Source organism: Tupaia chinensis, unplaced genomic scaffold (assembly GCF_000334495.1).
Source record: "Tupaia chinensis unplaced genomic scaffold, TupChi_1.0 Scaffold000143_1, whole genome shotgun sequence".
NCBI lineage: Eukaryota > Metazoa > Chordata > Mammalia > Scandentia > Tupaiidae > Tupaia > Tupaia belangeri.
This window is the reverse complement of record NW_006159613.1, coordinates 447,951-465,431: the sequence shown is the minus strand read 5'-3', so window position 1 is coordinate 465,431 and position 17,481 is coordinate 447,951. Positions and strand designations below refer to the sequence as shown.

Genomic DNA, 17,481 nt, shown 5'->3' with positions numbered 1-17,481 from the left:
AAAAAAAAAAAAAAAAAGGCACGGAAAACAACCATATATACCAGAGGTAGGGTGGGAGAAGGGGGGGTCTGTGGACGGAGGGAAGTAAGTAGGGAATCAAGGGTGGGGAAGCAAAATATATAAGAAGCAAGAAATAGAACGTTATTTGTTGATGATAACATGTGTGGCGATATCCTCCAAAATGCAATGTATAGTGGGTGGAAAATCTCATTTCGTATACTGTATTGATGTATAGTTAATTACCGTAAATAAATAAAAATATATATAATGTCTTAAGAACAGTTCAAAGGGCATGGCCAGAGGGCTGGCCCCGTTGTGCAGTGGTTGAGCGTGAGCCACAGGGAGCCGAGACCACGTGGCTGAGCACAGTTTGAATCCTGGCTGCGGCAGCCTGATCAACATGCCGGATGTGTATGTGTGTGCGCCCCAAATCTTGACAGGATGGAGAAATGGAGAAGAAAGGGCATCATATGCTATTCCACGGAGAGCTACTCTCTTACTCTCTGGTGAGCATGTACACCTTCTGGCAATAATTTTATTTCAAAAGGGACCAGCTCATAGCCTGGTGGTTAAAGTAGCTGGATCCCACATGACTGACCAGAGCTGGAGTCCCAGACATGGTGGCTGACAAACAAACTGGGTGCATGTACCTGTGTGCCTGAGCTCTCCCAGGAGGGAGCCATGCAGGAGACAGGATGAAACATGACCGTGCCCTACAGAGGGCGCTGCCTCATTCCCCTTCTTGCGAGCACACACGACTCCTGGCAACAACGTTTTAAAACATGGCATAGATAGGTCCTTTCCCCTCGTTCTCGCGAGAACAAATCCAAAGTGCATCCTTCAAAGCTCAGTTCAGGCACCAGTCCAGGGAAGGCTTCTCTGACCTTCCCGACTGAAAGGAGACCTGTCCCAGACCTGTCTCCAAAGATTGTAATACTTTCTAGCTTGCATTAGGCTGGTGTTACCCAACCTGTACTTCACAATCTAATATTGCATCAGGTTCTAATACTGATGGCTACCGAAGTAGTCTAACTGACCCTCCAGCCTGCTATGTGCCTGTTACATTCTCCTACTAGCATGTAAGTGGGAGCTTCTTCAGGCTAGGACGCACACTCATTCCTCTTCAGGCTCCACACTGCCCCTGGCAAGGTGCAGGGGACCTTGAACGTGCTTCATAAATACTGACTTAGTGGGGGACCAGCAATTAGCATAATGGCTGTGTCGCTGGACTCCCATGTAGTTGTCACAGTGCAGGCCACGTCGCACAGAGCGTGCTGTGTCAGGTGGGATTTTAATCACTTTATATGTATTAGTTGACTTGATCGTCCTCACAGCGTAGTGACACATCTCGCTGCAGGTGAAAAAACCGAGGCATGGAGGGACCAGCAGTTAGCGTAATGGCTATGTCGCTGAACTCCCACGTAGTCGACTGTGGTTCGAGTCCCAGATCCAGCGGGTTAAACTCACACCGGGTGCTTGTGCGTGCGTGCCCAAGATCCCGAGAGGAGAATGGAGGAGAAAGGATTACAGTGTGGTCATCCTCCCTGGGGGGTGATTTCTCGCTTTCTGTCTCTGTCTCTCTCTGTCTTTCTGGCGAGTGCACACACCTTATAGCAAAAACCTCTCCAAAAAAACCACAAAAAAACACAAAAAAACGAAGCATGGAGAGATTAAGTACTGGAGAGAAAGAGTTTAAAAATAAGAGCATTTTAAATAAAAGGTCTAAAAATGTTTTTAAAGCCATAGGTCTATATGTGTATACGTATATATATGTATATATATACACACACACAGAGAAAGATTACAAAGATTACAAGGCCGTATGTGAAGGGAGACAGGGCTGAAACACAGGCAACCATGGTCCAGAATCACTCAGCATAATGACTACAGTGAGGAAGCCATGGGCCATGTAGGACTCCAGAAATGCCCACGGGTATTACTGATGCTGGCTGAGAGGAATGGTAGAGGAATCTCCACATGAAGTTGACTGCCCACTATATGGTTTGAGTCCTGGACCTGGCAGCTTGAAAAACACACGGGACGTGCCCCAAATTCTAAGAGGACACTGGAGGGAAAAGATTGCAGTGTGGCCATCCCCCTGGGGATGTGCTCTGTGCCCTACAGCAAAGTAAAAATAAAAATAATTTGACGTGTTCTCAGATATAATAAGTCTGCAATTCTTCAATTCCTAATAATGTCTTTCAGATCTTGTTCTGAAGGTAAGGTTAAAAATGTTTCATTGTGATGTTTGAACTGTGTGGACGTTTAATCACATTTTCTGTCCCCTCTAATGTCATAACCCTTGTGAGGCAGACTGCCGTTTTCATTTCTCAGGGCGGGTGGCACTTACGAAGGGTAAGGGACACTGTCTAACACGGGGCACGGTCTTCCTTGTCACTCCAGCGTACTCTCTCGGCTGGAAAAATCACACTCAGGAGGCGCTATCCATTCTCTAGACCAAAAACGATGCTATTTCAACATTTTTTAAACCTCAGGGCAGGTGTTTAATGTACATGAAAAGCAGTAAACCCTTTTGAAGTTTCACTGGATCAAAAAATAGAACTTAAAACTTGAAGAGGTTCATTAATCACTGGCTTTATTACTATGCCAATGTAGAAATAGTTCTGAAAAAACAGTATAAGTGAACGTTCTCGTTTGCTTGTATTTCCTTTGAAAGTGTGAGGCTCTCTCTAAAATAGCACCCAAATTTTCTTTATAGCTAGAAAGTGATCTGGAGGATAGAGAGCTTGCTGGCAGCAGGTGAGAGCGGTATTTCTAAGAAACAGAGCCAGAAATGAACGGAGCCCGTTGGCACTGTGGCGTCTGTTGCCCAGATAAGAGAGGCCGGGCCCTGGCATTCAGGTTCTCTGAATTGCCCCAGCTTTTGTGGATATTGGCCTTTCTTCGAGGGAAGCAGCCAACCCCAAGGTGGTTTGGTTGGTATTGAAAGGTTAATAAGTTGGTCTTGGTTTATAGTAAGAGAAGTCCACGAGGAAGAAACCGAATCAGTTTCACTATTCCGAGAGCCTCCGAGGTGCCGCTGGCTCCGAACTAGCCATTCATTATCTAAAATAACATCGTAAAAGTGTATTAATTCTTGCTCCAGTAAAAACCGATGTTGGGTTAATGTGAACTTATTAAAGATCTTGTTAATAACCAGTGTAAATGTGTACTTTCAGTCCAAGTCGCTGATTGGATCAGAGGCCTATCACACGCCGTAACTGCTTTTTCCAATCATGTCTGGAACACGAACCGTCCAGACCTAATCGCCCTCATTCAGAGCCTGCATTTGTTCTGCTTTTCTTCGTTTTTGCCTGAACAGCACCCAGCAGCCAATCTTCCCGCTTTGCGTGGTTTTCACAAAGGAGATGAAAAAGAAACTTAGTGTTGTCTAGCATTCCCTAAACAAATGTCCCTCAGCCTCCCTACTCATTCGTCTTTAATCTTACTCTTTTTTCTTTTTTTTTTTTGAGAGGTTTTTGCTATAGGTTGTGTGTGCTCGCCAGACAGACAGAGATAGAGAGATAGAAAGTGAGAAATCACCCCCCGGGGGGATGGTCATACCGCAATCCCTTCTCCTCCATTCTCCTCTCGGGATCTTGGGCACACACGCACACGCGCCTGGCATGAGTTTTAAGCCACCGGGTCCGGGACGTGAACCGCGGTCGACTACGTGGGAGTCCAGCGCTAACTGCTGGTCCCATAATCTTACTCTTTTATCCCGTCCTCTCCCTTCCTTCGCATCCCAGCGTCCTCACAGTGACGACAAGGTACAGCATGTCTAGAACAGTAACCCACACGGTGAGCAACACGTGTCACTCATGTCTAAACTATCACACACACCTCTGCATTAGCAGGGCTTACATATTATGAAACATACATAAAATTAAAGAATAAATGAAAATAAATATAAATGGATGATCTAATACTTTCCTTCTCTACACTAATTAGTTATAATCAATTCATTGTTCTGTGGGGAACAGCAGATGGTATCATGGTTACATTGCTGGATTCCCACGTGGTCAACTTCGGTTCAAGTCCTGGACCCGGAGGCTTAAAACTCATGCTGGTTACGTGAGCATGCGTGCTTAAAATCCTGAAAGGAGAATGGAGAAGGGATTGTGATGTGGCCATTCCCCCTGAGGGAGTGATTTCTCACTTTCTGTCTCTCTGAATCTCTGGTAAGCACATATGCTGTATAGCAAAAACCTCTCTCTCAAAAAAATTGTTTTGTGGGAAAGTTTTTTTAAGAGTAATTACAATCTTTATTTTTAATCTTTATTTCTTCTTTCTTTCTTTCTTTATGTGTTTGTCATAGGGCATGTGTGCTCCCCAGAGACAGAGAGAGGGAAAGTGAGGACGGGAAATGGGCATGCAACAATTCCTTCTCCTCCACTCTCTCCTTGAGATTTTAGGAAAGCATGTGCACCCGGAATATTTTTTCAAATAGCCAGGTCCGGGACTTGAACCCCAGATTTGGTCATGTAGGATCCAGCACCTGAACTACCATGTCACCTGCTGCAGGCCCGGGTATTATAATCTTAAACTAGAAGGTTGCCTCAGAGATCAGCTTTTACATAGTTCCTTTTTTTTTTTTTTTTTGGAGAGGTTTTCGCTATAGGGCGCGTGTGCTCCCCAGACAGAGAGAGACAGAGAGACCAAAAGCGAGAAATCACCCCCCAGGGGAGGTATGGCCACGCCGCAATCCCTTTTTCTCCATTCTTCTCTTGGGATCTTGGGCACGCACGCACACGCGCCTGGTGTGAGTTTAAGCCACTGGGTCCGGGACTCGAACCACTGTCGACTACATGGGAGTCCAGCGACATAGCCATTACGTTAACTGCTGGTTCCCTATAGTTCCTTTCTTATTCTTCTTCTCATGTTCAGTTTTAGCATAAAACAGGGAAAACAGAAAGGAGATGGTTGTATAAAGTGTGGGATATCTGGTCAGTAATTTTTGTTCCTTGATTTGATTTCTTCTGCATCTTTACAATGCGTTCTCGATATCTGATATTATTATCTAAAAATAAATCTTTTACCATGACAACACTGGTTAGCAGGTTCCAAACACTGGCCGGACCCTCAGAAACAAGATGGGATAACTGACCTGCGTGTGTTTGTGGCTTAGTTAGTGGAATCAACTGAATTTCAACAGACTAGTTCATTATGCATTGTACACAGGGATTATAGCAGAAATGCATGCATTATGTTAAGAACGAGTCGTCTTGGGGCTAGCAGGTGGTGTGGTGTTTAAGGCACTCCCACGTGGCTGACCACGGTTGCACTCTCAGGCCTGGTGGCTTACTTTCTCACCTATCCTCTCTCTCTCATCTCTCTTTTGTGAGCACAGGCGATCTACAGCAAATTTTAAAATTAATTAAATTAAATGAATGAACATTGTTATTACTATTATTATTATTTTTTAAAGAGTAAGTCCTCCTTGGGTTTAGAGAGAATCAAGCAACAAACTTGGCTTAAAAAATTTATTTCCCTAAGCCTCCTCCCCAAAGTGAAAACACCGGAAGTAGGAGTTTATGAGAGGCTCGCCTTTCGTGGTGAAGACGACGCCCAGGAGGGCCGCTCTCATTCTTTCAACTGACCTGTGCTTCTTGTTTTTCTAACTTTTTTTTTTTTTCAGTTTTGCTATGGGGTACATGTACTCGCTGGGGAGAGAGAGAGGGAATGTGAGAAACCCCCCTCTGGGAGAATGGCCATGCCACAATCCCTTCTCTTCCATTTTTCTCTTGGAAATCTGAGCATTCACACACACACACACACACACACACACACTGTGATTTTCAACCATCAGGTCCCAGATTCAAACCACACAGTTAGCCATGAGGACCCGGCTGCCTTAACCACCAGGCCAACAGCCAAGGTTTCTCGAATGTTCTGTTTCAGCCTGTTCTTCCCTCTCCTACTCTCTGTCCTGCTTGCTGTTTTCTTCTTCCTCTCCCTTCTCCTTTTCCTATTCCATCCTCCTCCTCTTCCTCTCTCACTCTCCTCTCCCATCAGTGCCAGGCTTACACATTGGTCAAACAGAAGATCTTGGAACTCCAGCAAGATATCAGTGACACGCGCCTCTCGATGTGGGGACTCTGCTGTACGGCTCCCCGGCGGGCTAAGCACACCCCACAGGCCGAGATGCTGGAAATGCTTACAACGTATTACTGATTGGTTACCAGACACTATTACTCAGTGTTTTCCTCTATTTTAAAATGAAACGTTTTTTCATTTGGAGTTGGTTTTAGAATAATTATATTTGTATGAGGCAAAATGTTTGTGTACCAAATATCTGCAAATATGGTTTTGGCTTTCTACTTATTTATAAGGTAGAACCAATTAAATGTAATGAAGTCATTTGACAGTTTTCAGTGGCTTAACTAAGCTGAAAATAAGCTATTTACAAAGCTGCCAGCTCTACCTGGGACACAAATCCAGCTAAAAATATTTTGGAGAACTGTCACAGGAACACGCTGTGCGTCTACACACCTGAGGTCCACCTGGTGACAGCCTCTCATCACCAACGCTAACCTTCGCCCTAGGGAAACAAAGTGTAAACAAAGAGCATTGGGGGCCAGTGTTCCCTAAGGAATCGTACAGCATTAGCGCATCATCGCTTTATCATGCAGAGTAGCTTCCTAGACAGAAAGGTATGCTGGACCGTGAAACGACAGAGCGAGTATGTACGTAGACATCACACGACATCCGTGCCGCCTGAGGATTCCTCTCACATACCATCATATCCTGGAACGCATGCCTGTTAGGCCTTCATTATTCATCTACAGATTTGTTACAGGTATCCCTCAATAAATATTTTCTGATTCTTCCTCACTAATAGAAGTTTTAGCCAGTACATGCTGCTCTAGCACGTAGACTCCAAGTCTCAGTCCCCTCATCCCTAGGTGTGGCCATGCCATGAGGTCCTCACCATGAAACGTAAGAGAAAAAGAAGGGCAGCCCTCTCAGTTCCTGCCTGTCCCCAGGAGTGAGGCTGGCCTCATCCTCTCCCCTTCCCACTTGCTTGATTCTTTTTTTTTTTGGAGAGGTTTTTGCTATAGGGCGCATGGACTCGCCAGACAGACAGAGAGAGACAGAGAGATAGAAAGCGAGAAATCACCCCCCGGAAGGATGGCCACGCCGCAATGTCTCCTCCTCCTTTCTCCTCTCGGGATCTTGGGCACGCACGCACACACGCCCGGCGTGAGTTTAAGCCGCTGGGTCCAGGACTTGAACTGCGGTCGGCTACATGGGAGTCCAGCGACATAGCCATTACGCTAACTGCTGGTCCCCCTTCCCACTTGCTTGAATGTGGATGAGTGTTCACGATGGTAGAGCAGATGGAGGAAGGGGCCTGGAATCCTGGAGACGTCGTGTCTAGGTACTGACCCGGGACCCTTATGTGCCACTGCTATGTGTGTGAGAAAACATCTGAGCCTGGCTTACACCACGAATATCCTGGCTTTCTGTGACGGCAACCGAATCTATAGCCCAACTTGTACAGGGTGATAAAATAATCCTAAAATTAGTTTGGTTTATTGCCGGAATGTGGGATTTTTCTGGGAATGTGGAGTTAGGCATCTTACAATTCAGATGATTTTTGCAATATCTTTTAGAATTTATTTTGCTTTCCAATATGGATCATTACTTGTCTTATGTGAGCAAGGACACATGTATTCACTCATTCATGTAATTATTATGGTTATTCAAACATTTGGGAAATATTTCAACAGTTTTTACTGAAGATTGACTTTTGGCCTCTTTAATTAGCAAACCACCATCAAGAGAAAATATGCTAGCTCTTTAAGAAAAAAGTCTAACCTCAAGTCTTTCACTACATATTTTCCATCTTCACATCTCATTTGGTTCAAAGAGACCACTTCTTAGACGGTCTTCCTCCTCCGGACTTCTTTGAAATCTGTCTTTTAGAATGTTTTATGTGAGTTTTTTCCTTTCTTTGATGAGGGAGGGAGAAACACGGTAGTCAGGGTCTCCCGCCCTGATCCTCCCCTCGCCTTCCTCGCTCGTTGGCGTCACGGGCCACCTTTGTGCGCCTGGGGTGTACGAATCCACCTGGAAAACAAATCCTGGTCTTGCTCGTAACCGGCTGCCTCAGTCTAGGGACCAGCCAGACCCTCTGAGTGCTGGTCAAGCAACACACCACCTTCGGGCTCATTCGATATCTGCTCACCACCCTCCATTGGGATTATGGCTTCAATTCCATGGGATATGCCTTCACATTTAGGAGAATTATTAGTTTAAAATATTTACATATTCTACGAATGCTGTGCCCTCCAATGGAAACTCCTAGGAACATGTGTGTGGGTATCCTCAATAGTGAGGAATCTTATAGAAAACATACATCATGCAAAACAACTAATGCCTGCCATGATGCACAGGTGTCAAAGAAGGTGATTTATGGCTAACATACAAGGCTGTCTCCAGAGCACCATTACAACACACCCCTAAACTGTTCTATCTCAGAACCTTGATTATATCTTGACCAAAGAAATCCATGTTCTTAAATTCCCTGAAGGATTGAGTTCACTCACATGACCATCGAAGAATGAGCTGACTAAAGCGCTCTCGCTAAAATTACATTAGCTTATGTTTTATCTTACTTTTCCAAGCTCTCCTCTACAGCTCTCACCTTGGCTGAAAAAAGAGCTCTAGGGAACCAGCAGTTAGCGTAATGGCTATGTCGCTGGACTCCCACGTAGCAGACCGCGGTTCGCGTCTCGGACCCGGTGGCTTAAATCTCACGCCGGGCGCGTGTGCGTGCGTGCCCAAGATCCCGAGAGGAGAATGGAGGAGAAGGGATTGCGGCGTGACCATCCCCCCTGGGGGGTGATTTCTCGCTTTCTGTCTCTATGTCTCTCTCTGTCTGTCTGGCGAGCGCACGCGCCCTATAGTGAAAACCTCTCAAAAAAAAAAAAAAAAAAAAAAAAAAGAGCTCTAAAGAAATGGACAATTAAGCAAACCTTTTGTGGTACTTGTCACCAACTGTCCTACAGAGGTGCAAATGTGACCCATGTGGCCCTCCAAAAGGCTGGCCTCTTCTGAGTGAGTTGCACTAGTCTTAGGAATCAAGTAGTTGGTTGGAACTCTTGGTATTTTGAAAAAAAAAAAGTATATAAATATTTGCTTTCATTTAATAAGGTAATAAAAACTGTAACAATGATGTAAATGAAGGTTGCTCTATGCTGTCCACAAAACACTTGAAGTATTTTTTCTAATATAATTTTACTTTGCACTTTTCTACATTTACAATTTTATTAGCTTTTATAAAAACTGTACGGAGTCAAAAGTGAAAACCTCCTCCTTCTACCCTAGTTCTGCGCACTCAGAGTAATTGCTGGTAACATTTTTGTGCCTGGCTAGCTAAGATTTTATGTGTTCTTACTCAGTGATATAGAGACGTTTATATTTCTGACTGTCTCTATCAGTTTCCGTGGATAAGTCTCTGTTCTGTGGTGTAAGGTTTGGTATGCTCTACCTACTGGTCTGCCTATCTTTTCCCATATACAATGAGCATCTTTCAAAGTTACTGCATGTGGATCTCACTGCATTTTTATGGTTGCAGAACATTGCACATAATGGATAAATAATAATACATAGATCTTTACTGATGAAAATGTAAGCTATGTTCTTTCTTTCAGTAACACGCAATACAATGTAACGTCTCTACATATCTTTTATGAATGTGGGTCCTGTTTCCTATGGTCAAGTTTTAAAGTGACTACTTGCCAATTGGAAAGAATTTTAATGCTTAGTCAATATCAAATAAAACAAAAATCTCTACATATATAGTTCTAAAGGCCTCCCTAAGAAACCTGATTTCTTGAATAAATTCCAAGCCTCAAATTTTGCATGTAATTTGTTTACTTCAAGTCATCCCTAATGGACTCTCCAGTCTAAGTAAACATTCCACCCCACAATGCTGCAGCGATTTAGAATGGCTGGATGCTTAAAATAGAATATTGCAGTTGGAACTTGTAAATGAGATAGAATCAGAGCCCTCAGAATGCAGCTGACCACAGGATACAACTAGGAGAGAATGCTTCCCAGCATTCTCAGCGTCGATATCAATGTCCAAGCCGTGAGCATATGCTCCTGGAATGTTTAATATTTCTGTCGGCACTCGGGCAGGAGTGGTCTTATTTTAGGGAGCTCTGTCATAGGTCAGCTAATACTTTCTTACTCATTTTGCATTCTCTCCAACAGGTTTGATTGGATACATAGAAATTTCTGAAAAAGTGACCTAAACATCCCAATCACAACTTGACGGAACATTAACAATTTCAATACAACTTACGCAAGGGAGAGTTTGCCACCAGCCCAGAACGCTGCACAGTGGGCATGGAGTTTGAGCACACTGATTTTTGTTGTTCAAGTTTATTTCCCTTAAACCAACTCAGGACACATGACTGATCTAGGGTGTTAGTAAGACCACCGTTTATGAAAACCAGATTTCCTCACCACAGAGACAGTTGGAAATTTTTTTTTCTTTTCACTGTAGTTAGATAACCCCAACCGAACAAAACTAAGAACGTTTGCTTTGCGTTTAGGAGCATTACAGTTACGGATTAATATCGTATCAGCAGTAGGGCCAAGAAGTATATTCCAATCGTTGCACAGAAGTGTCCAGTCCGAAATTTCTTCCATTCCAATGGTCAGGTGTGATTTTTAGGAGAAGAAACTATACTTGGATTGATATCAGGATTTTTTTTTTTTTGAGAGGTTTTTGCTATAGGGCGCGTGCGCTTGCCAGACAGACAGAGAGAGACAGAGAGACAGAAAGCGAGAAATCACCCCCCAGAGGGGATGGTCATGCCGCAATCCCTCCTCCTCCATTCTCCTCTCGGGATCTAGGGCACACACGCACACACGCCCAGTGAGTTTTAAGCCACCGGGTCCAGGACGCGAACCGGGGTCGACTATGTGGGAGTCCAGCGACATAGCCATTACACTAACTGCCGGTTCCCGATATCAGGATTATTGAACACTACACTACTAGAAGAATTTTGAGGAAATCCTAAAGTTAAGACAAGCTTTAGTCAAGAGCTTACTAACTAATTTACGTAGCACCATCCCAGTCCGTCTGGCCTCACTTGGAAATTTGTTAGGGAAATCCTTAGCAGTCAGAGGCCTTGGCTTTAAACAGCATGTGTTGGAGAATGGGGAACGGGTATGGTTGCCCTTATGCGTATGATCTGTGCCACTTTTATTGTGATAAAACATGCTTTATGAAGAGAAAAACAAACAAGCCCAAAAGAGATGGCCTATATCAAAATTCAATAACTTTCTAAAAGTCAGAGGCCGCTCATGACAGGTCTTCACGCCACCTGTTTCGCATGAACTCTCTGGTGACTATTTCATTATCACTGGAAAAAGAGATGCCAGTCTTGTCATCCACACAGTTCTAGAGCAGATTGTTCAGAACCCATTATAAATATTACTAGTAAAATGTCTAGATGATTGCATTTTAATTTTCACGTATTTGGAAGGTTTTGCCTAGTGGATGGTTTTTAAATGGTGCAGCTGCATTGCAGGCCCAAACAGACATCTATGTAACTCTTGAATCCCAGCAAAGTAAAAAGTGATGAAAGCAAGGGTATCTGAACATTTCCGAAAGCCAGATAATCTGTGTGTGTGTCCTACCTTTCTTTTGCGGAGTCTGACTTGGTTATCTGCGGGTTCCTGGGTGGCCGGAGGTTCCTGCGCGTGTAAACACTGCATGCCATCTCCTGTGTTGACCTCCGGAGGACTTCTGTTTTGATGTTCTGAGAAACCACTCTTTTGCAGGCCATTTTCATCTAACATTCCACCAGAGCAGGAAGGAGGCTGCAGAAAGCAGCTTTCAAAATCTGCTTCTAATAATGGCCATCCTCCCTCTGTAAGAGGGCCCGCGGCGACCTCAGCCGGGGCTGCACGGCAGGTGTTCCTTTCAGGCTCATCTTTGGGGAAGTCCAGTTTCCTTCTTTGCTGAGCAATCACAGCAGAATTAAGCAACTGCGTCTCAGGTACACTATCTTTCTCATGCAAAGAACCAAATGTACTTCCTTCGGGAGCACCTTTTATTTCACGTAAGCTTCCATCATCGCAAAGCTCCAGGCTTTTTCTCGTAGCGTCACCAACTTTGCTTTCTCCACTTGTGTCTAGCAGTGCAAAATCAGCATCAGCAGCCATTCCCCAGGATTTGTAAGGACCTTGGTTACTTCCCAGGACGGGCAGAGTCTTCACGAAGGAGCCTGCTCCTGCAGTGTTGTGCTGGCCTGATGTTTGGTGCCCGTGGGGAGTTAGAATCTGTTTATCGACTGTCAGGTACAGATCGGAGTCCACGTCTTCATCGGAAACATGCACCAGTGTCTCTGTGCTGGCCTCCAGAGAACACAACGGATCTTCACCTTCCTGACTGTCATTTTCATCCTTGGAAACGTGACCCATCGGCCTCCCAGGAAAGTCTCCCGGCTCTGGCCCGTGACAGCAGTCAGGCAGCGAGACACACTTCTCCTTGCGGTCCACATTGAGAGCCTCATCCTTTTCCATACTTGCCTGCAAGCTGTCCGCTAGTAGTCCGTGATGACATGCTGGGTTTGCATCGTCAGAAGGGAAGGGCTCTCCCAGCCGTCGGCTCACATGCTCTTCCCAGCTTCTCTTCCTGACGGCTGCAGACATGTCATCCTAGTTGGGCAGCAGGCTGAGGGCTACGTTCCATATGCGGCTGAAGGAGATGGACCTTGGCAAAGTCTTATTTCGAATTCACTGATGGGAGAAGCGTGTGTTGCTGTTTCACCACCTATTAAAATATTTGAAAAATACATAGTCAAGAAAACATTCCTAAAGTCAAAATATCTCTCTGACAAGAGAGCACTGAATCTGCGGTATAAAAGTCGAGGTAAGAGATTACATAACATTTGTGTTTGATAGCCTATTTGAATAGTGCTATTTCTTTAAAAACAGTCTAAAAGCAGAACATTTTGCTTAATATTTCTGGTCAAAAATCAGTAGCAATATGTTTTTGAGAGATTCTGTGTCTTCGGGCATATGTGCTCAGCAGGGAGACAGAGAGAGACAGAGAGACAGTGAGAGAGAAAGTGAGAAATCGCTCCCTGGGAGGTTTGCCCAAGCCACGATCCCTTCTCCTCCATCCTCCTCATGGGATCGTAGACACACAAGCACACCTCAGCACGAGTTTCAAGCTACTGCGTCCGAGACTTGAACCACGGTCAACCATGAGGAGTCCTGGGTGTCCAGCAATGTGACCCACTACGCCATCTGCTGGCCCCCTCATTAGCAATGTTTTTAAAGGCAATTGACCTTGTCTATTGATGGGTAAAGATATAAATACTGAACATTTAAAACTTCATGAAAAATATTTGGATTATCATACTGAATTTAAAAAGATACCTGTTGTTCTAATTTGTATGTTTTCATGAACATGAACTGTTTTTAAAAATCTATTGGGCTTTTGGTTTGAATTGCAACAAAAGCTACCACAGAACTGTTCAAGCAAAACTTGAAGCATGGAGACAGCATGTGTAATGTTTCAGTGTGTGAAAGACCTACCACGAAAGTGAAATGATCCAGTTTAGCTCACATTCACACACAATCCATGGGTAAGAAAGTGTACCAATGGGCCCAGCAGTTAGCGTAATGGCTATGTTGCTAGACTCCCACGTAGTTGACCGCAGTTTGAGTCCCGGACCCGGTGGTTCAAACTCACACCGGGCGCATGTGCGTGCGTGCCCAAGATCCCGAGAGGAGCACCGAGGAGAAGGGATCGCGGAGTGGCTATCCTCCCTGGGGGGTGATTTCTCGCTTTCTGTCTCTGTCTTTCAGGCAAGCGCACATGCCCTATAGCAAAAGCCTCTCCAAAAAAAAAAAAAAAGAAAAGGAAACGTATCATTTACAATGCTTTAGAATAAACACATCTATACATGACTCTTACCATTGCTACTACGAGCTAGCAAGCTAATATTGTTGAAGTTTAGAGAAACGAATACCTTGTTCAAAGTCATATATCTAAGAATTGAGGTCAAATTCAAACTAGGTCCTGGTTATAAGGCCCAGGCTCAGAGAGCCAATGAACTTCTTTATTTCCACGGGATTATGAGAGCCCACCTTGATCCTTCTTCCCGCACCTATCTCTAGTATATATACACATATACATATATATACATATAAACCCTAAATTCCTCATGTAGGAATTCAAGTGAACCAGAAAGATGTCAATATGATAAAAAAAAGAAATTGAGGCTATTTTTCTGTAAATTGAGTCTTATTCTTTTTGGCTTCTAAAAAGTTCAGTTTGTACATTGCTGTTAGAATTTGAGAGTAAAATTTTGAATAAGCAAGAGAACCATGCATAAGATCAGGTCAAAATATTAACACATTCCAGACATCTATTGCTTTGCTTTTGCCTTAATTATTTAATTTGAAGTTAAAGGAAACAAATTTTACCAATGTAAAATCAACCTCAGTTTTAAAAATGACTAACCCAAGTGTTGTGCCACAATGAACCCAAATTACTAGACAGTCAAAGGAGAAACCCTGTTCGAAGAGCAGATGCTTAGTTTTAACTCCATGCAAAAACTTCAGCCATAAACAAGATTAACTGCTGTGCTGGCTTTGGGTCGTGTTAGTCTGTTGAAAAGGACTCTGAACTCCCCATCAAAAATTTCAAGCTATTCTGACTAAGCACATGCCCAAGAGGTAACTATTCCCACCCTGTGAAAGACTGGTGGAGTTAAGGAATGTACCAGAATTTTGGTATTCTAGGCTGACAAATATCCTTCTGGATACTCCTCGGTTCCCTCAGAGGTCTGTGGCCATCTTTACGAAATGGTCAGCATTCACATTTTCCATGTTGGCATTCAATTTGCACTCAAAAGAAAATATAAAGTCTCTGAATTCCATGCATAAGTCATTATGGTGTGGGAGGCTATGGAAAATGGGAAAACGCATAGATGCAGGCCAGAACATTTCTGCTTTCATGGGCAAATTTGGGATGTAATAGGGTGGTTCTGTTTTAGATGCTTTCTTTTCTTTATTTTTATCCAGTGTAGAAAGAGCGGGCTAACTTAAGAAATGCCGAGAGGTATTACTGTGTCAGTCCTAAGCCACAGCGGCATTTAAGCTGAACCTGAGTTCTAATTTTTTTTATTTTTATGTTTTACTGAGAAGAGTTTTATTAACTTACTGAAAAAAAAGTTTACATGAAAATTTTGCCCTTAAAATTTTGTAATAATCATTTTACCCAACTTTGACAAGTAGGTATTTCTTTTATTTTAAAAATTATTTTATTTAACATTATTTATTTGTTTTAATTTGATCACAGAAGGACAGAGCAAAAGAGAGAGAGAGAGAGAGAGAGAGAGAAAGTGAGAAAGCAAGCCACCAGGTCTGGGACTCAAACTGTGGTTGGCCATGTGGGTGTCTAGCTCCCTTAACCCCTTAACCACCATGCCACCTGCCAGCCCCCAGACAAGTACATCTTTCTAACAAGTCAAAGGAAGAGGGTTCAACAAGTCCTAAGACAATAATTGCAAAGAGATTATAAATGAGATAGTGTCAACATAGTATTAGCTGTCTTGTCTACATTTCCAATCTAGGCTCTATGGCTATTTCCAAATGACTCTTGTGACTATACTCTGTCTTATCTTTAAGACTTAAAACTTTTTTGAGAGAGATTTTTGCTACAGAGTGAGTGCGCTTGCCAGAGAGACAGAAAATGAAAAATCGCCCCCCAGAGGGCCTGTCCATGCTGTAATCCCTTCTCCTCCATTCTCCTCTCGGGATTTTGGGCAATCAGACACACATGTGCCCGGTGTGAGTTTTAAGTTGCTGGGTCTGGGACTTGAACAGCAGTTGACTACGTGGGAGTTCAGTGATGTAACCATTATGCCAAGACTTAAAAGTCCCAAGACTTAAAACTTCCTAATTTAATTGTGAAAATCATTAATTACAGCTTAGGTGTTGTTCCACATCTTTTAATCTGATACATTTAAAACAATTCATTTGAGATTTTTAAAAAATTCATCTTCACAAGCTTTTCTATAGAGACTCAATTAAATTCTGATTTGAAATTAGTTAAATCTGCTTCTGTGATTTCAAAACTGAACAAAATATTCCTAAATGGGATCCCCAGATTACTGTCAATTGCATTTGATCATTTCAGCCTCTTTCTGAATCTTCTGAATTGCCTGGAGTCTGTCTTGGAAGCCAGAGCCATCTTGGTGAAGACCTGGTTTTCCTTGTGAGCATCTTCCCCAGGCTACCTTATTAAACTTCATCTTTCAAACTGCGGACTACTGATTCTTCAATTCCATTTCTTTTGTAATTCTTTTTATGCAGTTTCATTCAGAATGAGCTCAGCTGCTGAGGATTTGGAAGAAGGATCTGGAAAAGTTTGGGTCATTCCACGGTGCTGATTTTATGAAGTGAATTTCCATGGGGATGTTTCATTTCTTAAATACATGTGTTCAGACACTGCTGTAGTGACACTGGGAGAGATTGCATGTACTTCTAATTTTGTAATCGCTCTGGAAAATACCAGTGAAATGTCCAAATTTGGTTTCCGTAATATTAATGCATAGGATTTTTAGCGCAAAGCGAGTTCAGATTTATGGTTTGGATTGATTTTATTACACAAACCACTCTTTAACATAAGTATTTTATTGCATGCGGTACATATTTTAAAATTAAAGCAGAATGTTATTGTATTTTTAAATGACAATTGGAGACATTCTTATTTAAGAATAACGGATCTATTTTTTAAAGAATTATTTAATTTAATTTTATTTACTTATTTTAATTTGACCAGAAAGGGAGAGAGAGAGAGAGAGAGAGAAAGAGAGAGAGAGAGAGAGAAAGTGAGAAAGCAAGTAGCCAGGTCCAGAACTCAAACCGTGGTCAGCCATGTGGGAGGACCCTCAACCTCCACACTGCCTGCTGGCCATCACTGACCTATATTTGACATAAAATGATCACACTCTACTTTGTACTGTCTTCTGAAATAAACATACATCTTATCATTTGCCCTGTCAATTTTCCTTTGGAAGAAAGAGCCTGCTGATAATCACTATTGCTAACGGATCATAAATACACTGAAGAAACATTTAGTGCCCAGTGGGTAGGTGGCAGACACTCTGCTAAACTCTGAGAGGATAAACCGAATAATACGTTCTGCTTCTCCTACAGAGTTTACAACGTTGTGAGGGAAGCTCAGGTCAACCAGGACAGTCAGTCATGGACGCAATACCGCTGAGAGGCAGAGCTGTATCACGGGAAGTTTGAGACCAAGTAGAGGGCGTCATTTCTGTACTTCCTTCCTCCTCTCTGCCCCCCTCCCCTTCCTCTTCTCTATTTCTACCTTCTTCTCGTCCTCCCTTCCCTCCTTAACAGTGCATGGCACTGGGGATGGTAGATATGTCAGGTCTATTCCCTCCTTCACAGAGAAGAGAACCCCAGAATGAGGTC

General features: G+C 43.2%; 1 protein-coding gene across 1 annotated transcript in view; it reads right to left on the bottom strand.

Moving 5' to 3' along the window:
• LOC102468682 (rho GTPase-activating protein 7) overlaps positions 1-17,481 on the bottom strand; it is a 164,149-nt gene that overhangs the window by 134,941 nt on the left and 11,727 nt on the right. The window contains exon 2 of the mRNA XM_027770556.1: positions 11,662-12,799. Within this exon, the coding sequence (XP_027626357.1) occupies positions 11,662-12,678 (1,017 nt within the window). The 5' untranslated portion in view covers positions 12,679-12,799. The remainder of the gene's footprint in view (positions 1-11,661; positions 12,800-17,481) is intronic.